General features: G+C 50.8%; 1 protein-coding gene across 1 annotated transcript; it reads left to right on the top strand.

The window, feature by feature from the left end:
• The first annotated feature begins 10551 nt into the window (after nucleotides 1-10551).
• CDC42EP5 (CDC42 effector protein 5) lies at nucleotides 10552-18035 on the top strand. The gene is made up of 3 exons (XM_050771857.1): nucleotides 10552-10784; nucleotides 11626-11770; nucleotides 17514-18035. The coding sequence occupies exon 3, from the start codon at nucleotides 17514-17516 to the stop codon at nucleotides 17958-17960; it is 447 nt and encodes a 148-aa protein (XP_050627814.1). The 5' UTR covers nucleotides 10552-10784; nucleotides 11626-11770; the 3' UTR covers nucleotides 17961-18035.
• The last annotated feature ends 447 nt before the right edge of the window (nucleotides 18036-18482 follow it).

The following is an 18482-nucleotide window of genomic DNA, read 5'->3' as shown; positions in this document are numbered from 1 at the left end:
TGGCAGCTGTGCATTAAAAGAAGTGCAGTGGCCGGGCGCGGTGGCTCATTCCTGTGATCCCAGCACTTTGGGAGGCCAAGGTGGGCTGATCACCCAAGGGGTTGGAGTTCAAGACCGGCCTGGCCAATAAGGTGAAATCCCGTCTCTACTAAAACTACAAAACTTATCCGGGTGTAGGGGTGGGTGCCTATAATCTCAGCTACTCAGGAGGCTGAGGCAGGAGAATGGCTTCAACCTGGGAGGCGGAGATCTCAGTGAGCTGAGATCACACCATTGCACTCCAGCCTGGGTGACAGAGCAAGTCTGCATCTCAAAACAACAAACAAAATTCCATCCCAATAACCCTTAAAAAACACTTTTGAGTTCTGACTTTATTTCTTCTTGTTTTCTTACTTTCAATGGAATTCATTCTACTGTTTTCACATTTACCATTCAGGGATATTTGGACAGAATTACATGGCCACAGGTCAACCACTACGACCATGATTCCCTTTCTAAGAATGAGGAAGGATGTGGTCAGTGAGGTTTATTCATATTATGTTACTGTTGCAAGAGGACACTTTTTGTTAATTTTTATTTCTTATATTTGTTATTTTGGATGCTATTGTGAATGTATGAACTGTTTCTCCATTTTTAAATGTATGTATGTATGTATGTATGTATGTATGTATTTTGAGATGGAGTCTGGCTGTGTCACCCAGGCTGGAGTGCAGTGGCACGATCTCGGCTCACTGCAACCTGCGACTCCCAGGTTCAAGCGATTCTCCTGCCTCAGCCTCCTGAGTAACTGAGATTACAGGTGCACCCCATCACATTTGGCTAATTTTTGTTTGCTTTTTGTCTGTTTGTTTTTTAGTGGAGACCAGTTTCCCCATGTAGGTCAGGCTGGTCTCGAACTCCTGACCTCAGGTGACCTGCCTTCCTTGGCCTCCCAAAATGCTGAGATTACAGGAGTGAGCCATCACGCTCAGCCTCTCCATTTATTTAGATCTTTAACTTCTCCACAGCATCTTTTGTAATTTTTAGTATACCCATCCTTTATTTATTTTACTAAATTTCTTCCCAATCATTTTATTACTTTGGAGGCTTTGTAAATAAAATTCCTCTCCTCACTTCATTTTTAAATTTTTTTTTGTTAGTATACAGACACACGATTGATTTTGGTGAACATGTCTCCCATCCTGCTAGAAATATATTGCACTTTTCAACCAGAGCTTCCATTTAGTTTTATGTTTTAATAATTTCACAGGATTACTATGCTCACTGGTCACTTCATGTAATTAATATTTCTATTAGCCAAGCGTGATGGCACATGCCTGTAATCCCAGCTACTTGGAAGGCTGAGGTAGGAGATTTGCTTGAACCGGGAGGCAGAGGTTGAGGTTAGCCGAGTTCGCGCCATCGCACTCCAGCCTGGGCAACAAGAGCGAAACCCTGTCTCAAAAAATATATATATATGTGTGTGTGTGTGTGTGTGTATGTATATATGTGTATATGTGTATATATGTATTACATATGTGTATATATGTGTATATGTGTATATATATTTATATACATATGTGTGTATATATATTTATATACATATGTGTGTGTATATATATACACATTATACACACACGTATATATATTTGTGGATTTATTGGGATCTGGATTGCTCTCCTTCAGATTTCTTGTGCTAGCTTAATGGCTCTGTTGTTGTTGGACGCAAGTTTTATTTTTTATTTTATTTACATTTTAGCAGGTTTATTTAGATATATTGTTCTACTAAAAAACCCTCTCACTTAATATACACAATTAGATGGATTTCGACCTATGCAATAACCCCTTGGAAGACATTCAAGTACATGCGTTGTTGGCTTTTTGCTTCTCACGGGAACATATTTCAGGCATTTCCATCTCCACGCTACACATGGGGAAATAGAGGCTCACAAAGGAGAAAGGTGTGGTCCAGGTCACACCTGTCTCTGGTCCTCCAGGCTGAGGAGCGGAGAGACCGCCCACCTCGGGGCTGCAAGAGTTTCACACGTATCTTGAGCGCCCTCTTGTGGTCTCAGTTGAGAAACTCCCTACTTAGTTCATTTCTTTTCCGTGGAGCATTGGTTTTTCTCATTCCGTATTTGTTGGTCCTCTCCTGTGTGCCAGACACTGTTCGAGGCTCTAGCGGTCTATCAATATACAAAACAAACATCCTTGCCATTGAGGAGCTTGTTTTTTATTCTTTTTTATTATACTTTAAGTTCTAGGGTCATGTGCACAACGTGCAAATTTGTTACATATGTATACATGTGCCATGTTGGTGTGCTGCACCCATTAACTCATCATTTACATTAGGTGTATCTCCTAATGCTATCCCTCCCCCCCTAACCCCACCCCACGACAGGTCCCGATGTGTGATGTTCCCCACCCTGTGTCCAAGTATTCTTGTTGTTCAATTCCCATCTATGAGTGAGAACATGCGGTATTTGGTTTTCTGTTCTTGCGACAGTTTGCTGAGAATGATGGTTTCCAGCTGCATCCATGTCCCTACAAAGGACATGAACTCAACCTTTTTTTATGGCTGCATAGTACTCCATGGTGTGTATGTGCCACATTTTCTTAATCCAGTCTGTCACTGATGGACATTTGGGTTGGTTCCAAGTCTTTGCTATTGTGAATAGTGCCACAATAAACATATGTGTGCATGTGTCTTTATAGCAGCATGATTTATAATCCTTTGGGTATATACCCAGTAATGGGATGGCTGGGTCAAGTGATATTTCTAGTTCTAGATCCTTGAGGAATCGCCACACTGTCATCTTCCACAATGGTTGAGCTACTTTACAATCCCACCAACAGTGTAAAAGTGTTCCTATTTCTCCACATTCTCTCCAGCACCTTTGTTTCCTGACTTTTTAATGATCGCCATTCTAACTGGTGTGAGATGGTATCTCATTGTGGTTTTGATTTGCATTTCTCTGATGGCCAGTGATGATGAGCATTTTTTCATGCGTCTGTTGGGTGCATAAATGTCTTCTTTTGAGAAGTGTCTGTTCATATCCTTTGCCCACTTTTTGATGGGGTTGTTTGCTTTTCTCTTGTAAATTTGTTTGAGTTGTTTATAGGTTCTGGATATTAGCCCTTTGTCAGATGAGTAGATTGCAAAACTTTTCTCCCATTCTGTAGGTTGCCTGTTCACTCTGATGGTAGTTTCTTTCGCTGTGCAGAAGCTCTTTAGTTTAATTAGATCCCATTTGTCAATTTTGGCTTTTGCTGCCATTGCTTTTGGTGTTTTAGACATGAAGTCTTTGCCCATGCCTATGTCCTGAATGGTATTGCCTAGGTTTTCTTCTAGGGTTTTTATGGTTTTAGGTCTAACATTTAAGTCTCTAATACATCTTGAATTAATTTTCATATAAGGTGTAAGGAAGGGATCCTGTTTCAGCTTTCTACTTATGGCTAGCCAGTTTTCCCAGAACCATTTATTAAATAGGGAATCCTTTCCCCGTTTCTTGTTTTTGTCAGGTTTGTCAAATATCAGATGGTTGTAGATGTGTGATATTATTTCTGAGGGCTCTGTTCTATTCCACTGGTCTATATCTCTGTTTTGTACCAGAATCATGCTGTTTTGGTTACTGTAGCCTTGTAGTATAGTTTGAAGTCAGATGAGGAGCTTATTTCTTTATTTATTGAGGCAAAGTCTCACTCTGTCACCCAGGCTCTAGTGCAGTGGCACAATCTCGGCTCACTGCAACCTCCGCCTCTTGGGTTCAAGCGATTCTCCTGCCTCAGCCTCCTGAGTAGCTGGGACTACAGGTGTGCCCACCACCACGCCCGGCTAATTTTTGTATTTTTAGTAGAGACAGGGTTTCACTGTGTTAGCCAGGATGGTCTCGATCTCCTGACTTCGTGATCTGCCCACTTCGGCCTCCCAAAGTGCTGGGATGACAGGCCTGACCCACCATGCCCAGTCGAGGAGCTTATATTCTTGCAGAAGGAGACAGACAGTAACCCTTGGGCATAATAAGCACATTCACAGCCTGCTAGAAGGTGAAAGTGATTTGGATAAATGAGAAAGTGCAGCAGTGGTCTGGAGGGTGTAAAGGTCAGCAGGGGGAACAGTGTGGTGGGTGCAGACTGAGGGCCAGGGAAAGGGAAGTGGTCATGAGTGCCCTGAGTGAGTGAGCTGGAAGGTAACACGAATGACTCCAAGTAGAACACCCTTCACGAGGATTCTTCTTCCCAAACTTCCTCTCGAAAGCTGAGGAACCCTCTCACCACAGGGATGGCTCATTCCATTAGACTTCAACATCCTCAGCAATTCCCTGCCCACCCCTTTCTAGGAGTCAGGATTCCTCCATCCTGATCTAGACCAGCATCTGGTGGCCCCTAAAAATCTGTCCTGGAAGTCTCACAAGGCTCTTCCACTCACAGTTTGTGATATGATGACCCCAGAGTTGTGCAGTGCACAACCAGCACAGCTGGACATGATGGGCCTGGTGCTCTTCCTCTGTGCTCCCACTGCGCTCTGTGCTGACTATGTCATTCCACTAGATGGTGCCATGTCAACTTCTCTCCTCTCTTCTCAATATCCTGTAAGCTCTTTAAGGATAAGATAGGATCAAAGTTCCATCCATGTCCCTGCTACTCAGAAGAGGGGCTGAAACATTGAAAAGGGAAATGTTAGAAATCCCTCAATAGCACTAGACTTAAGAAAACAAATTGCCGGGTAGTGATGATTAGATTGCTATAAAAGTCTGAATAATTACAAAAAGATTCTAGGAACTGACATATAATTATGTAGGGGCACTGGCAGTATGTAGTCACTGAAATCGGCTAAGGAATCATGGTGCAGTCTCAGGAACCAGCTGGGCACAGTGGCTCAGGTCTGTAATCCCAGGACTTTGGGAAGCTGAGGCAGGTGGATTGCTTGAGTCTAGGAGTTCAAGACCAGCCTGGGTAACATGGCGAAACCCCATCTCTACACAAAGTTAGCTGGGCATGGTGGCACACAACTGTAGTCCCAGCTACTCGGGAGGCTGAGGCAGGAGAATTGCTTGAACTAGGGAGGCAGAGGTTGCAGTGAGCTGAGATTGCTCCACTGCACTCCAGCCTGGCGACAGAGCGAGACTCTGTCTTAAAAAAAAAAAAAAAAAAAATGTTGGGAATGTATCCAGACGAACCAAAAAACCTAAAACCTTTCTTTGACCTTTCATGTTCTTTCAGATACTTTATCTCTCTTTCTTTCCCTTCATAGAGGACACCCAGGGTTATCTGCTGACCCCTCTGCCCTTCCTGGCCTCCTCTCTCTCTCTCGCCTTCTCCACTGCAGACTGACCTCTGCCTGCCCACCCCACTTGGGTCTGCTCTCACCCAGGCCCCGGGTGAACTCTGGATTCTTACTGAGTCCAGTGGACCTCTCTCTCTCCCTCATTTTTTTTTTTTTTTTTTTTTTAAATCATACTTGGCCTGCTTTTGAAACCACAAGAAAGGGACGATGCATCTCCCACTCCAGGCTTCTGGAACACACCTCTCTCTTCTCCCTCTGCTTTATCAGGCTACTGCCAGGATATCATCCAGAGTTCCTTTCCCTTTTATCTCTCCATCGTTGCTGTTCTCAGCTGCTTCCTCCCAGGCCTCTGCCCTTCCCACTATTCCCTCCAGAACCAGCCACATAATTGGTGGGGTCTATTGCAAATGAGAACATGGGGTCCCTTCTTCAAAACATAAGGAATTTCAAATTGGTGAACGCTGAGCATTAAAAAGAAGTGTGGTGGCTTGTCACAGTGGCTCATTCCTGTAATCCCAGCACTTTGGGAGGCCAAGGTGGGCCGATCACCTGAGGTTAGCAGTTCGAGACCAGCCTGGCCAAATGGTGAAACCCCGTCTCTACTAAAAACACAAAAATAAGCCAGGCGTGGTGGTACGTGCCTATAATCCCAGCAACTCAGGAGGCTGAGGCAGGAGAATCGCTTGAACCCGGGAGGCGGAGGTTGCAGTGAGCCAAGATCTCGCCATTGGCACTCCAGCCTGAGTGACAGATAGAGACTCCCTCTCAAAAACAAACAAAAAGGCCAGGCGCGGTGGCTCACGCCTGTAATTCCAGCACTTTGGGAGACCAAGGCAGGCGGATCACCTGAGGTCAGGAGTTCAAGACCAGCCTGGCCAACGTGATGAAACCCCGTCTCTACTAAAAATGCAAAAAGTTGGCCGGGCGCGGTGGCTCAAGCCTGTAATCCCAGCACTTTGGGAGGCCGAGACCGGCGGATCACGAGGTCAGGAGATCGAGACCATCCTGGCTAACCCAGTGAAACCCCGTCTCTACTAAAAAATACAAAAAACTAGCCGGGCGAGGCGGCGGGCGCCTGTAGTCCCAGCTACTCGGGAGGCTGAGGCAGGAGAATGGCGTGAACCCGGGAGGCGGAGCTTGCAGTGAGCTGAGATCCGGCCACTGCACTCCAGCCTGGGTGACAGACCGAGACTCCGTCTCAAAAATAAATAAATAAATAAATAAATAAAAATAAAAATGCAAAAAGTAGCTGGGCGTGGTGGCAGGCACCTGTAGTCCCAGCTACTGGAGAGGCTGAGGCAGGAGAATTGCTGGAACCTGGGAGGCAGAGGTTGCAGTGAGCTGAGATCTCGCCATTGGCACTCCAGCCTGAGCAACAGAGTAAGGCTTCGTCTCAAAAACAAACAAAAAAAGAAACGTGTAGGGCCCTCCAAACATGGGTCGCTGGGCAACCCATGAAGCTGGCCCTGCTTTGGCCCCGCCCCGCTCCCAGGACCTGAGCTCTGAGGGGCACTGTGGTAGGCAGAATAGCCCCACCCACCCCCACCCTGCCCTACATGCAAGGTGTCCACGCACAAATCCCTGGGACCCGCGAGTATGTCTGCAGATGCAGTTAAGGTTGTTAAGGTTGTGGATCTTACATCAGGGAGATTATCCTAGCGTGATGGTTAGTTGTTTTGTTATTGTTGTTGTTTTTGTTTTTTGAGACGGAGTCTCCTCTGCCGCCCAGGCTGGAGTGCAGTGGCCGGATCTCGGCTCACTGCAAGCTCCGCCTCCCGGGTTCCCGCCATTCTCCTGCCTCAGCCTCCCGAGTAGCTGGGACTACAGGCGCCGCCACCTCGCCCGGCTAGTTTTTTGTATTTTTAGTAGAGATGGGGTTTCACCGTGTTAGCCAGGATGGTCTCGATCTCCTGACCTCGTGATCCACCTGCCTCGGCCTCCCAAAGTGCTGGGATTACAGGCGTGAGCCACCGCGCCCGGCCGAAGGTTAGTTTTATGTGTCCACTTGACTGGGCTCTAATCTCCGGTTATTCCATCAGGCTCCAGTCTGGGTGTCACTGTCGAGGCATTCCGGAGACGCCGTTAACATCTACAGTCCATGGGCCCTCAGTGAAGATTGCCCTTAGTAATGTGGGTGGGCTTCATCCAAGCCACTGAAAGGCGTTGTGCAAAACGGAGGTTTCCCAGAGGAAGAAGAAATTCTGCCACCAGATGGCAGCACTAACTCCCGCCTTAGTTTCCCTCCTACCCTATGGATTCCAGGCTTGCACAATTCAATTCTGTGAAATAGATCTCTTTTCTTTCTTCCTTCCTTCCCTTTCCTTCCTTCCCTCCTTCCCTCCCTCCTTTCTTTTCTTTTGAGACTGAGTCTCGCTCTATTGCCCAGGCTGGAGTGCAATGGCACGATCTCAGCTCACTGCAACCTCCACCTCCCGGGTTCAAGCGATTCTCCTGCCTCAGCCTCCCAAGTAGCTGGGATTACAGGCACCTGCCATCATGCCCGGCTAATTTTTGTATTTTTAGTAGAGATGGGGTTTCACCACGTTGGCCAGGCTGATCTTGGACTCCTGACCTCGTGATCCGCCCATCTCAGCCTCCCAAAGTGCTGGTGCTGGGATTACACACGTGACAAATAGATCTCTTATATACATTTCTTTCTTTCTTTCTTTCTTTCTTTCTTTCTTTCTTTCTTTCTTTCTTTCTTTCTTTCTTTCTTTCTGTCTGTCTGTCTGTCTGTCTGTCTGTCTCTCTCTCTCTCTCTCTCTTTCTTTCTTTCTTTTTTTCAGAGCGAGTCTTGCTCTGTTGTCCAGGCTGGAGTGCAGTGGCTCGATCTGGGCTCACTGCAACCTCTGCCTCCTGCATTCAAGCGAGTATCCTGCCTCAGCCTCCTGAGTAGCTGAGACTACAGGCACACACCACTGCGCCCAGCTAATTTTTGTATTTTTTTAGTAGAGTCAGCGTTTCTCCATGTTGGCCAGGTGGTCTCGAGCTCCTGACCTCAAGTGATTCACCCGCCTTGGTGGCCTCCCAAAGTGCTGGGATTACAGGCAGGAGCCACTGCACCCGGCCTTTATATATATCTTAAGTACATAATACGTGTAATGAACCGCTGGCACATGCTACACATGGATGAACCTGCTTATGTGATGGAAGTCAGATAGGTAAAGCTGTGCGATGTGTGATTCCATTTATGCAAGTGTCCAGAAGAGGTAATCCATAGAATCAGAAAACAGGAGAGTGGTTTCCAGGGGCTGCAGACAGCGGGGCATGGGGAGTGACCGCTTAATAGGGTTTTCTTTTGGGGTGATGAAAATGTTTGGGAACTTGATAGAAGGGATGGGTACACAATTACCAGTGTACCAGTTAGGTGCGTTCCATTGAGAATGTACTAAATGTCACTGAACTGTACACCCTAAGGTGGTTAATTTTGGCTGGGTGCAGGAGCTCACACCGGTAATCCCAGCACTCTGGAAACCGAGGCAGGCGGCTCACCTGAGGTCGGGAGTTCGAGACCAGCCTGACCAACATGGAGAAACCCCGTCTCTACTAAAAATACAAAATTAGCTGGGCGTCGTGGCACATGCCCGTAATCCCAGCTACTTGAGAGGCTGAGGCAGGAGAATCGCTTGAACCTGGGAGGCGGCGGTTGCGGTGAGCCGAGATTACACCATTGCACTCCAGCCCGAGCAACAAGAACAAAACTCCGTCTCAAAAAAAAAAAAAAAAAAAAGATGGTTAATTTTACATCAATAGAAAATACTTCATAAAAGTCAGTAACATATACATATACATATATATTTCTCTCTCTTTGATTATTGAGTTTCTGGTGACCACTGACCCCTCCCTCCTTACATTTTTCTGTGGGTGCTGAGTCCTGACCTGATTTACTCCATCCCCTGCAGGGACCCCAGAGGGAACTTTCTAACACCTGGATGTTTCCCTGCCATTCCTCCGGGTTCCCCCACACCTGCAGGGCAAAGTGAGGCTCCCAGTGGCTTTCAGGCTGGCTTCTCCAGGCAAATCAAACTCCACCTGGCATCTGAGAACCTTCTGCCCCACCCAGCTTCCCCACTCCGCTCCGATATCCATCCTGCTCTCCTGGGTTCCATCAACGCTCACTCATCTTTCAAGACCCAGCTTAAGCCTGCTTCTTCGTTATCGCAAATTGACTATCTTCTCTCCAGCGCTACAACCCCATCCCCAGCTAGGGATAAAACCATTGACTTAGCCTCCCACCTGGGGGCCTCCCCTTTCTCTCACCAAGCTGCCTCCTACCTAGGCTTCCCTCTACCTCCCCCACTGACCCTGACCCAGCCTCCCACCTGGGCCTCCACCTCCCTCCCACTGACCCAGCCCCCCATCTGGGTCTCCCCTCTCTCTCAATGAGCTTCCTCCTACTTGGGCTTCCCTCTACCTCTCCTGCTGACCCTGACCCAGCCTCCCACCTGGACCTCCACCTCCCTCCTAATGACCCAGCATCCCACCTGGGCCTCCACCTCCCCCCCCACTGACGCAGCCCACTGACCCAACCTCCCCCTGAGCCTCCGCCTCTCTCCCATTGACCCAGCCTTTCACCTGGGCCTCCCCTTTCACTGAGCTGCCTACCACCTGGACCTCCACCTCCCTCCCAATGACCCAGCATCACACCTGGGCCTCCACCTCCCACCTCACTGACCCAGCCTTCCACCTGGGCCTCCACCTCCCTTCCACTGACCCAGCCTCCCACCTGGGCTTTCACCTTCTTCCCACTGAGCTGCATCCTGCCTTGGGACTCTGCTCTCCCCCTCTGCTCTCTCCCTGCCCACACTGCCCTGAAGGAATTGTCCTGACACCCAAACCTCACTCTCTTGTCATCAGTAGACACGGGTGCTTAGAATGAGATATGACCTTTCTATGACCTTTCTATGAGTGGCTTCAGGCAGGGAAGTTCATCTAGGGGATGCGGTCGCAAAGCCTCAGACACCCTCCGTGCTCTTCATCCTCCTGCTGCTTTCACTGTCTGACCTTCTCCCTCTCTCTCTCTCTCTCTGTCTCTCTGTCTCTCTCTCTGTCTCTCTCTCTCTCTCTGTCTCTCTGTCTCTCTGTCTCTCTTTCTCTCTCTCTCTCTCTCTCTCTCTCTCTGTCTGTCTCTCTCTCTCTCTCTCCATACAGCTGCAATCTGGAAGAAATTACTCTTCTAAACAGCCAGACTTCCCCAGTTTCAGGAAATTCCAAGCTGGGCAGGGGAGGGGCCAGGCTGGGGGCGCGCCCTGTCCAGCCCCACCCCCTCTGCCAGTTCCCCCTGCACACTCAGTCCTGGCCTCCTCCCGCCCCCACACTCCGCCCAGAGGGGCCTCAGCTTTTCCACCACTGCTTTCTAGTCCTTTAAATCCTAGAGGCAAACTTTTGGGGGATAAGAAAGGCTGGGAGTGGCCTGTGCCAAAACCCGCTCTGCCTGGGGACTGGGCGGTGATTCCGCTTCTGCCTGGGCTCCTACCATGGCCCCCGAGAGGGGCTGACACTTTAGTTCCCGGCGCAGGTAAAGGGGCCTTATGCCAGGGCTTGCCAGGGGTGGGGTCTGGACTCCTAGGCGTGAGGGAGGAGGGGCTGGGGGTCTGGACTCCTGGGGTTGAGGAAGGAGGGGCTGGGGTCTGGACTCCAGGAGCTGAGGGAGGAGGGCGCTGGGGCGTCTGGATCTCTGGGTCTGAGGGAGGAGGCACTGGGGCCTGGACTCCTGGGTCTGAGGGAGGAGGGGCTGGGGGCCTGGACTCCCGGGTCTGAGGGAGGAGGCACTGGGGCCTGGACTCCTGGGTCTGAGGGAGGAGGGGCTGGGGGTCTGGACCCCTGGGTCTGAGGGAGGAGGGGCTGGGGCCTGAACCCCTGGGTCTGAGGGAGGAGGGGCTGGGGGTCTGGACCCCTGGGTCTGAGGGAGGAGGGACTGGGGATCTGGACCCCTGGATCTGAGGGAGGAGGGGCTGGGGTCTGGACTCCTGGGTCTGAGGGAGGAGGCGCTGGGGCCTGGACCCCTGGGTCTGAGGGAGGAGGGGCTGGGGGCCTGGACTCCTGGGTCTGAGGGAGGAGGGTCTGGAGGGTCTGGACTCCTGGGTCTGAGGGAGGAGGGTGCTGGGGCGTCTGGACCCCTAGGTCTGAGAGAGGAGGGGCTGGGGGCCTGGACCCGTGGGTCTGAGGGAGGAGGGGCTGGGGCCCTTGGCTTTTGGGTCTGAGGAAGAAGGGGCTGACTTTCGGGTCTGGGGTGGGATTAAGAAAGCTAAGAGCTAGGACGCCTGGGACCTGAGGGCGAAGAAGGAGGTGGCTCTGCGGACCCGGATGCCTGGCCCCTGATACCCCCTCCGGGTTCCTCATGACACTTTCTGTACCAGGTGAGATCCCGCCCGGAGGAAGAAGGAAGAAGGCGCGGGCTGAGGATTAGGGAGGTGGAGGCGGACTCGGAGCCAGGGAACCGGGGGTCCAGGCTAGAGCCGCAGTGGTGAGCGCGCGCCTGCCCCGCTCTGGGAGGACCGCGAGGTAAGGCGCGGTGGGGGACAGGGGTCCTGGGTCCTGGTCGGGAGGGAAGAGGGGGCAGAAAGCGCAGGAGACGGCGGCCCCTGAATTCCCGGCCAGCCACGTGGCTGCAGGAAGCGCGCAGTGAAGCCCTTACCGGGCCGGGGGTCTCCCCATCTGGGGTCCCCACCCGCCTCCCCGCGGCTCCCACGGGTCTGAGAACCAGTCGGGCCGGATCTAGAGCGGGTTGTTATTTCCGTCCTGGCGGGGCCGGGACTGAGAGAGGACAGAGGTGAACCAGCTGTGCCCACCACCCTGCAACTGGAGCCGTAGCCCTGCTCCAGCAGGAAGGAGAGGGGTGGGTGGAGGCCGGGGGAGAACGCGAGGCCAGGGGCTCCCGGGGCTGCACGGTCGCGCCCCGCTTTCTGCCTGTTCCACGTTGGTCGCAAACAACAGCCCCTCTGTCCCGAGGCCTGGCAGCGGGAGGGACTTTTTCCAAGCATGACCTCATTGCTTTAAACACGACTCAACCAGAGGGAGGTTGGAGGCTTCTATTTAAGAGGACACCCAGGCTGGCAGAAGCGAAGTGACTTACCCAGGGTCTCAGAGCTAGGGCGTAGGGGTGGCGTTCGAAAACGACTTCCAACTCGTTGTTGTGGTCTGGACTGGAAAGGAAAAAAGACAATCAAGGGTGTCAGAGGAAATCCCTGGCGTTCACATCAAATCAGAATATGATTATTATTTTTTTTTCCCATGGGGTGGCCTGTCCATCCTCTTCTGTGGGTAGCTAGAGTTCATCTGGATTCCGAATCTGGTGCCCAGCATTTGCTGCTGAGTGACCCAGGGCAAGTTACCTAACCTCTCTGTGTCTCAGCCATCATGCATCTGTAAAATGGGGTTGTCCTGAAGATTAAATAAATTAGTTCATTCATGGGGAGGCACTCAGGCAGGATAAGCACTCGGGAAATGAAATTTTGGCCCCCTGAATGTAGTCTTTCTTTTCTTTCTTCTTTCTTTCTCTCCTTCCTTCCTTTTTTTCCGTCCCTCCCCTCCCTGCTTTCCTTTCCTTCCTTTCTTTCTCTCTCTCTCTCTCCTTTTCTTTTGTTTTCTTTTCTTCTTGAGACAGGGTCTTATTCTGTTGCCCAGGCTGAAGTGTGGTGGGACGATCGTAGCTCACTGCAGCCTCAGACTCCTGGGCTCAAGTCATCTTCCCTTTTCAGCCCCCCAAGTAGCTAGAACTGCAGGTGCATGACACAGCACCTGGCTAATGTTTTGTTTTTATTGTTGTAGAGAGGTCATCTCACTTTGTTGCCCATGCTGGTCTCAAACTTCTGGGCTCAAGCAATCCTCCTGTCTCGGCCTCCCAAAGAGCTGGGATTATAGGTGTGAGCCACGGCGCCCAGCCACAAACAGGAGTTCCAACCCCTGTTTTTCGAGGAGTAAACTGAGCTTTAGGTTGAGGAAGCCAGTTTGGGATCCCGCAAGAAGGAAATGGCAAGATTTGAGCCCAGGTGTGTTTCATGTCAGAAACCAAGACTTTATGTGTGTTGCCAGGTGCTGGAAAATGGTGACCACTGATAGGGCAATGGAAGGGGGATGCAAGATGCATGCTGGGAGCTGGGTTTGAGCAGAGGCAGGAGCTGAGAGCTGTCCAGGAGTCAAGAGGTAGCAGAGTGGAGGGAGCCAGCTCTGGACACTAGAGTTCCCCAGAGCTGGCTTTGTGATCTTGGGCAGTCACGTCCTCTCTCTGATCACCCATTTCCTTCTCTGGAACACTGGGAGAATGAGCCAAAGTGCGACTCCATTGAGCACGTGCTAATTGAACGTTCCCTGTGTGCTGGGTGCTGTGCCAAGACTTACATGGGTATATCATTCCACCAATTCTTGCAAAAGGACTGGGAAGTATTATCTTCCTATCATGCCATTTTCAAGATAAGGAAATGAGGTCAGAAAGGTCAAGTAAGTTGCTCAGAGCCACACAGCAATCAGCACAGCCAGATTCAAACCTGCATATTGGGCTTTCGGAATTCCACTTTTCACCTCTGACTCACTGCAGAGGAAGTGCTGAGATCACAGGCTGTGTTCGCAGCTGGAGAGGATTTTTTAACTGTGGATCCAGAAGATACATTCATGAGCTGAGTTCAACATTTAAAAACAAAATCGAGTACAATAGAAAATATCAGAGTAGGGGCCGGGCGTGGTGGCTCACGGCTGCAATCCCAGCACTTTGGGAGGCTGAGGCGGGCAGATCACGAGGTCAGGAGTTCGAAACCAGCCTGGCCAACATGGTGAAACCCCATCTCTACTAAAAATACAAAAATTAGCCAGGCGTGGTGGTGCGTACCTGTAATCCCAGCTACTCGGGAGGCTGAGGCAGCAGAGTCACTTGAACCTGGGGGGCGGAGGTTGCAGTGAGCCGAGATCATGCCATTGCACTCCAGCCTGTGCGACAGAGCAAGACTAAGAAAGAAAGAGGGAGAGAGAAAGAAGAAAAAAAGAAAAAGAAAGAGAGAGAAAGAAAGAGAGAAAGAAGGAAAGAAAAAGAAAAATAGAAGAAAGAAAAAAAAAGAGGAAAAGAAAGAAGGGAAAAAAGGAGAGAGAAAGAGAGAGAGGAAGGAAGGAATAAATAAATAAATCAGAGTATCTACCACGTTGTAAGACAAGTATTGGCCAGGCTTGGTGGCACACACCTGTAATCTTAGCACTTTGGGAGGCCAAGGCAGGCAGATTGCTTGAGCTCAGGAGTTTGAGACCAGTCGGGGCAACATGGCGAAACCCCACCTCTACAAAAAAAATACAAAAATAACACTACGTGGTGGCATGAACCTGTAGTCTCAGCTACTCAGGAGGCTGAGGTGGGAGGATCGCTTGAGTTCGGGAGGCGGAGGTTGCACTAAGCCAAGATCTCACCACACACTCCAGCTGGGTGACAGAGTGAGACCCTGTCTCAAAACAAGACAAATCTTGTTTCTCAAAATGTTTGTTTCCATTATGGGTAAGGAGGGAGTGGAGACTGTGTGCTAGGTAACGATAAAAACATATTTATTCATCTAGGTTGAGGTCAGAGAAATTTGATAAATGCTGCAGAGGTAGTAAATCAAAACTAGTTTCCCCATGGAAATCAATGTAAAGTGTGTGTGTGTGTGTGTGTGTGTGTGTGTGTGTGTGGCAGAGGCCAGTCTTCCAAATCTAGCCATCTACAATTATTTTAAATCCCTTTGGCTTTCATTTTCATCCATATTATCACCAGTACTTCCCAGGGTGCCTGTTACTATGCAAACAACATCAGTGTTCTATCCAACCTAATTTTTGTTCCACAGTTATTGTTAGGGAAATATTTTCCCCCCAATGCTAGCACTACCAATAGGTTAGCACTATTACAAGTATAGTTTTCTCTGATCAGACTTTTCTATGTATCCTGAAAGGAAGGTAGTGTTATTTTATTTATCTTACAGATAGAAAAATAGACAGGGAAATAAAGTAATTTATTCCAATTCATACAGCTGGCAAAGGGTAGGGCTTCAACTGAAATAGGTTTTTATTGTTGCGATAACAGTGACTGTTAAAACAAAAGTACAAGGTCATCAGAGTCCCTCCCAGAAGTTCCATACAAAACATGCAAGGACCAGGATATGGGCAGAGGCTGTGACTGCAGTTCTATTTCTCATTGAATTTAGGCCACGCGTGGTAGCTCATGCCTGTAATCCCCACACTTTGGGAGGCCAAGGCAGGCGGATCACCTGAAGTCATGAGTTTGAGACCAGCCTGGCCAACATAGTGAAACCCCGTCTCTACTAAAAATACAAAAATTTGCCGGGCATGGCAGCACACGCCTGTAATTCCAGCTACTTGGGAGGCTGAGGCAGGAGAATTGCTTGAACCCCAGCCTGGGCAACGGAACAAGACTCCGTCTCCACAAAAAATGAATTTGGTGCAGTTTCAAATATATGCAATTCTTCCCATCTTTTAACATAGGGGATTTTTTTTTTTTTTTTTTTTTTTTTTTTTTTTTTTTTTTTTTTGACAGTCATACTCTGTCACCCTGGCTGGAGTGCAGTGGCACAATCTCAGCTCACTGCAACCTCCGCCTCCCAAGTTCAAGCGATTCTCCTGCCTCAGCCTCTCAAGTAGCTGGGATTACAGGCATGCACCACCACAATCAGCTAATTTTGTATTTTTTTTTAGTAGAAACGGGGTTTCACCATGTTGGTCAGGCTGGTCTAGAAGTCCTGACCTCAGGTGATCCACCTGCTTCAGCCTCCCAAAGTGCTCAGATTACAGGTGTGAGCCACCGTGCCTGGCTAGGGAATTTGTATTATTATTATTTTAGAAAACATAAGACATCATAATATTAGGTTGTAGTCTTTCAAGATCAGGTACAGTTGTCCCTTGGTAGCAGTGATGGGATTGGTTCTGGGATCCCCATGGATACCAAACTCTGAAGATGTTTAAGTCTCTTATATAAATGCCCTAGTATTTGCATATAATCTATGTACATCCTTTCCTACACTTTAAATCATCTCTAGATTACTTATAATGCATAATATAATGTAAATGCTTTGCAAATAAGTGTTATATTGCTTGAAACTTGTACTCGTTTTTTTATTACTGTATTTTTCCCCAGTATTTTTGATCAGCAGTTAATTGAATCTGTTGATGCGGAACCCACAGATACCAAGGACTGTAATTCAAATCATAAAATGCACCCTAGGCAAAGTCTGCCTGGGCCTCTTCCTTGTGTGCCTGGTGGGCTCTAGGCAGGATCTGCTTTGCTCAATGGACAAAGTCAGCCCTGTCTTCAGAAAAGGAGCCTGGGAATTTCCATCTTTGACAAGCTGGAGTTTTCTTTTTCTTTCCATTGAGCCAGGGTTTCACTCCTGTTGCCCAGGCTAGAGTGCAGTGGCCAGTGCAGTGACACAGTCTCGGCTCCCTGCAACCTCTGCCTCCAGGGTTCAAGCGATTCTCCTACTTTAGCTGGGATGACACGCGTGCGCCACCATGCCTCGCTAATTTTTGCATTTTTTATAGAGTTGGGGTTTCGCCATGTTGTTTAGGCTGGTCTCGAGCTCCTGGCCTCAAGCGATCCGCCTGCCTCGGCCTCTCAAGCTGGGATTACAGGCGTGAGCCCCCGCACCCGGCCCAACAAGCTGGAGTTTTCTATCAGTCAAGTCTGGGAAGCACTCTGAAGGGTTTGTGAAATATTTGTTATTTGGCCTCTAGGAAGGCTCGAGTATTCGCTCTTAGGAGGATCGGCATAGCGTGGTGGTCATGGGAATTCTGGAGTCAGGTTAGGAAAACCTCGATCCAAATGTGAGTTCAGCAGCTGTGCCCATGGGACCTCCTGGAGTCTCATCTTACCCCATCTGTGACACGGGAGGCCGGGCGCGGTGACTCACGCCTGTAATCCCAGCACTTTGGGAGGCCGAGGCGGGCTGCTCACCTGAGGTCAGGAGTTCAAGACCAGCCTGGCCAATATTGCGAAACCCGTCTCTACAAAAATACAAACATTGGCTGGGTGTGGTGGAGGGTGACTGTAATCTCAGCTACTCGGGAGGCTGAGGAGGAAGAATCGCCTGAACCCGGGAGGTGGGGGGGGGTTGCGGTGAGCCGGGATGGCGCCACTGCGCTCCAACCTGGAGGACAGAACGAGACTCCGTCTCAAAACAACAACAAAAAAAACGGGAGCTGTCCCCCATGGTCCTTTGAGCAGTCTCGCGGCTGCGAGCCCCGGGCTGGGGCCTCGCTGACCCTCCCGTGCCCCTCGCAGATGCCCGTGCTGAAGCAGCTGGGCCCAGCACAGCCCAAGAAGCGGCCGGACCGCGGCGCCCTGTCCATCTCCGCGCCGCTAGGCGACTTCCGGCACACGCTGCACGTGGGGCGCGGCGGCGACGCCTTCGGGGACACCTCGTTCCTGAGCCGCCACGGCGGCGGGCCGCCCCCAGAGCCCCGGGCGCCCCCCGTGGGGGCCCCCCGCTCCCCACCACCGCCCGCCGTCCCGCAGCCCGCGGCGCCCTCGCCTGCCGACCCGCTTCTGTCCTTCCACCTGGATCTGGGGCCCTCCATGCTGGACGCGGTGTTGGGCGTCATGGACGCGGCGCGCCCGGAGGCAGCTGCCGCCAAGCCCGACGCGGAACCCCGCCCCGGGACGCAGCCCCCCAAGGCCCGCTGCCGCCCCATCGGGGACCTCGAGCTGGACGACGTCATCGGCCTCTAGGTTCCCCCATTCCCCGCGCCTTTCCCGCCCGGCACCCCACTTCTGTATACATAAACGTCCAAGGCGTGTGCCCGGGCTCTGACTTTTCACTTTGCACGTGGGAAGGGATGAATGATAGGGTCCTGGCGCCTCTGAGAGCCGGAGGTGTCACCGGGAGATCTGGTCCGGGTCGGATGATTGCCCTGGGGTGGGGTGCGGCTCCTTTAAGAGAGCCCGGGGGCGAGGCCAGGCGGTGCCGCTTGCAGAGGCGGCCGCTCCCGCAGTCCCGTTCGTCAAATACTGAGCGCCACCGCTGGCTGCACTTGGTCCTGGGGCCGGGCCAGACTCAGCCACCGCAGAGCCCGCCGAGGCGGGGCTGCCGATTGCTGTAGCCCCGGGAGTCCTGGGCCTCCACGCCTCGGGTGGACTCCGACCGGGCGGGGCCGCCCTTTACTCTGGGAGCGGCTGCAGAGGGAAGTGTCTGGGAACCCTTTTAGAGCAGTCGGGGCCTGGTCTGCGTGGGGGAAGGGTCCGCTGGCATCT

The sequence above is a fragment of the Macaca thibetana genome, chromosome 19, assembly GCF_024542745.1.
Source record: "Macaca thibetana thibetana isolate TM-01 chromosome 19, ASM2454274v1, whole genome shotgun sequence".
NCBI lineage: Eukaryota > Metazoa > Chordata > Mammalia > Primates > Cercopithecidae > Macaca > Macaca thibetana.
Note: the sequence above shows the minus strand (reverse complement) of the source record. Positions and strands in the feature narration are given on the sequence as shown.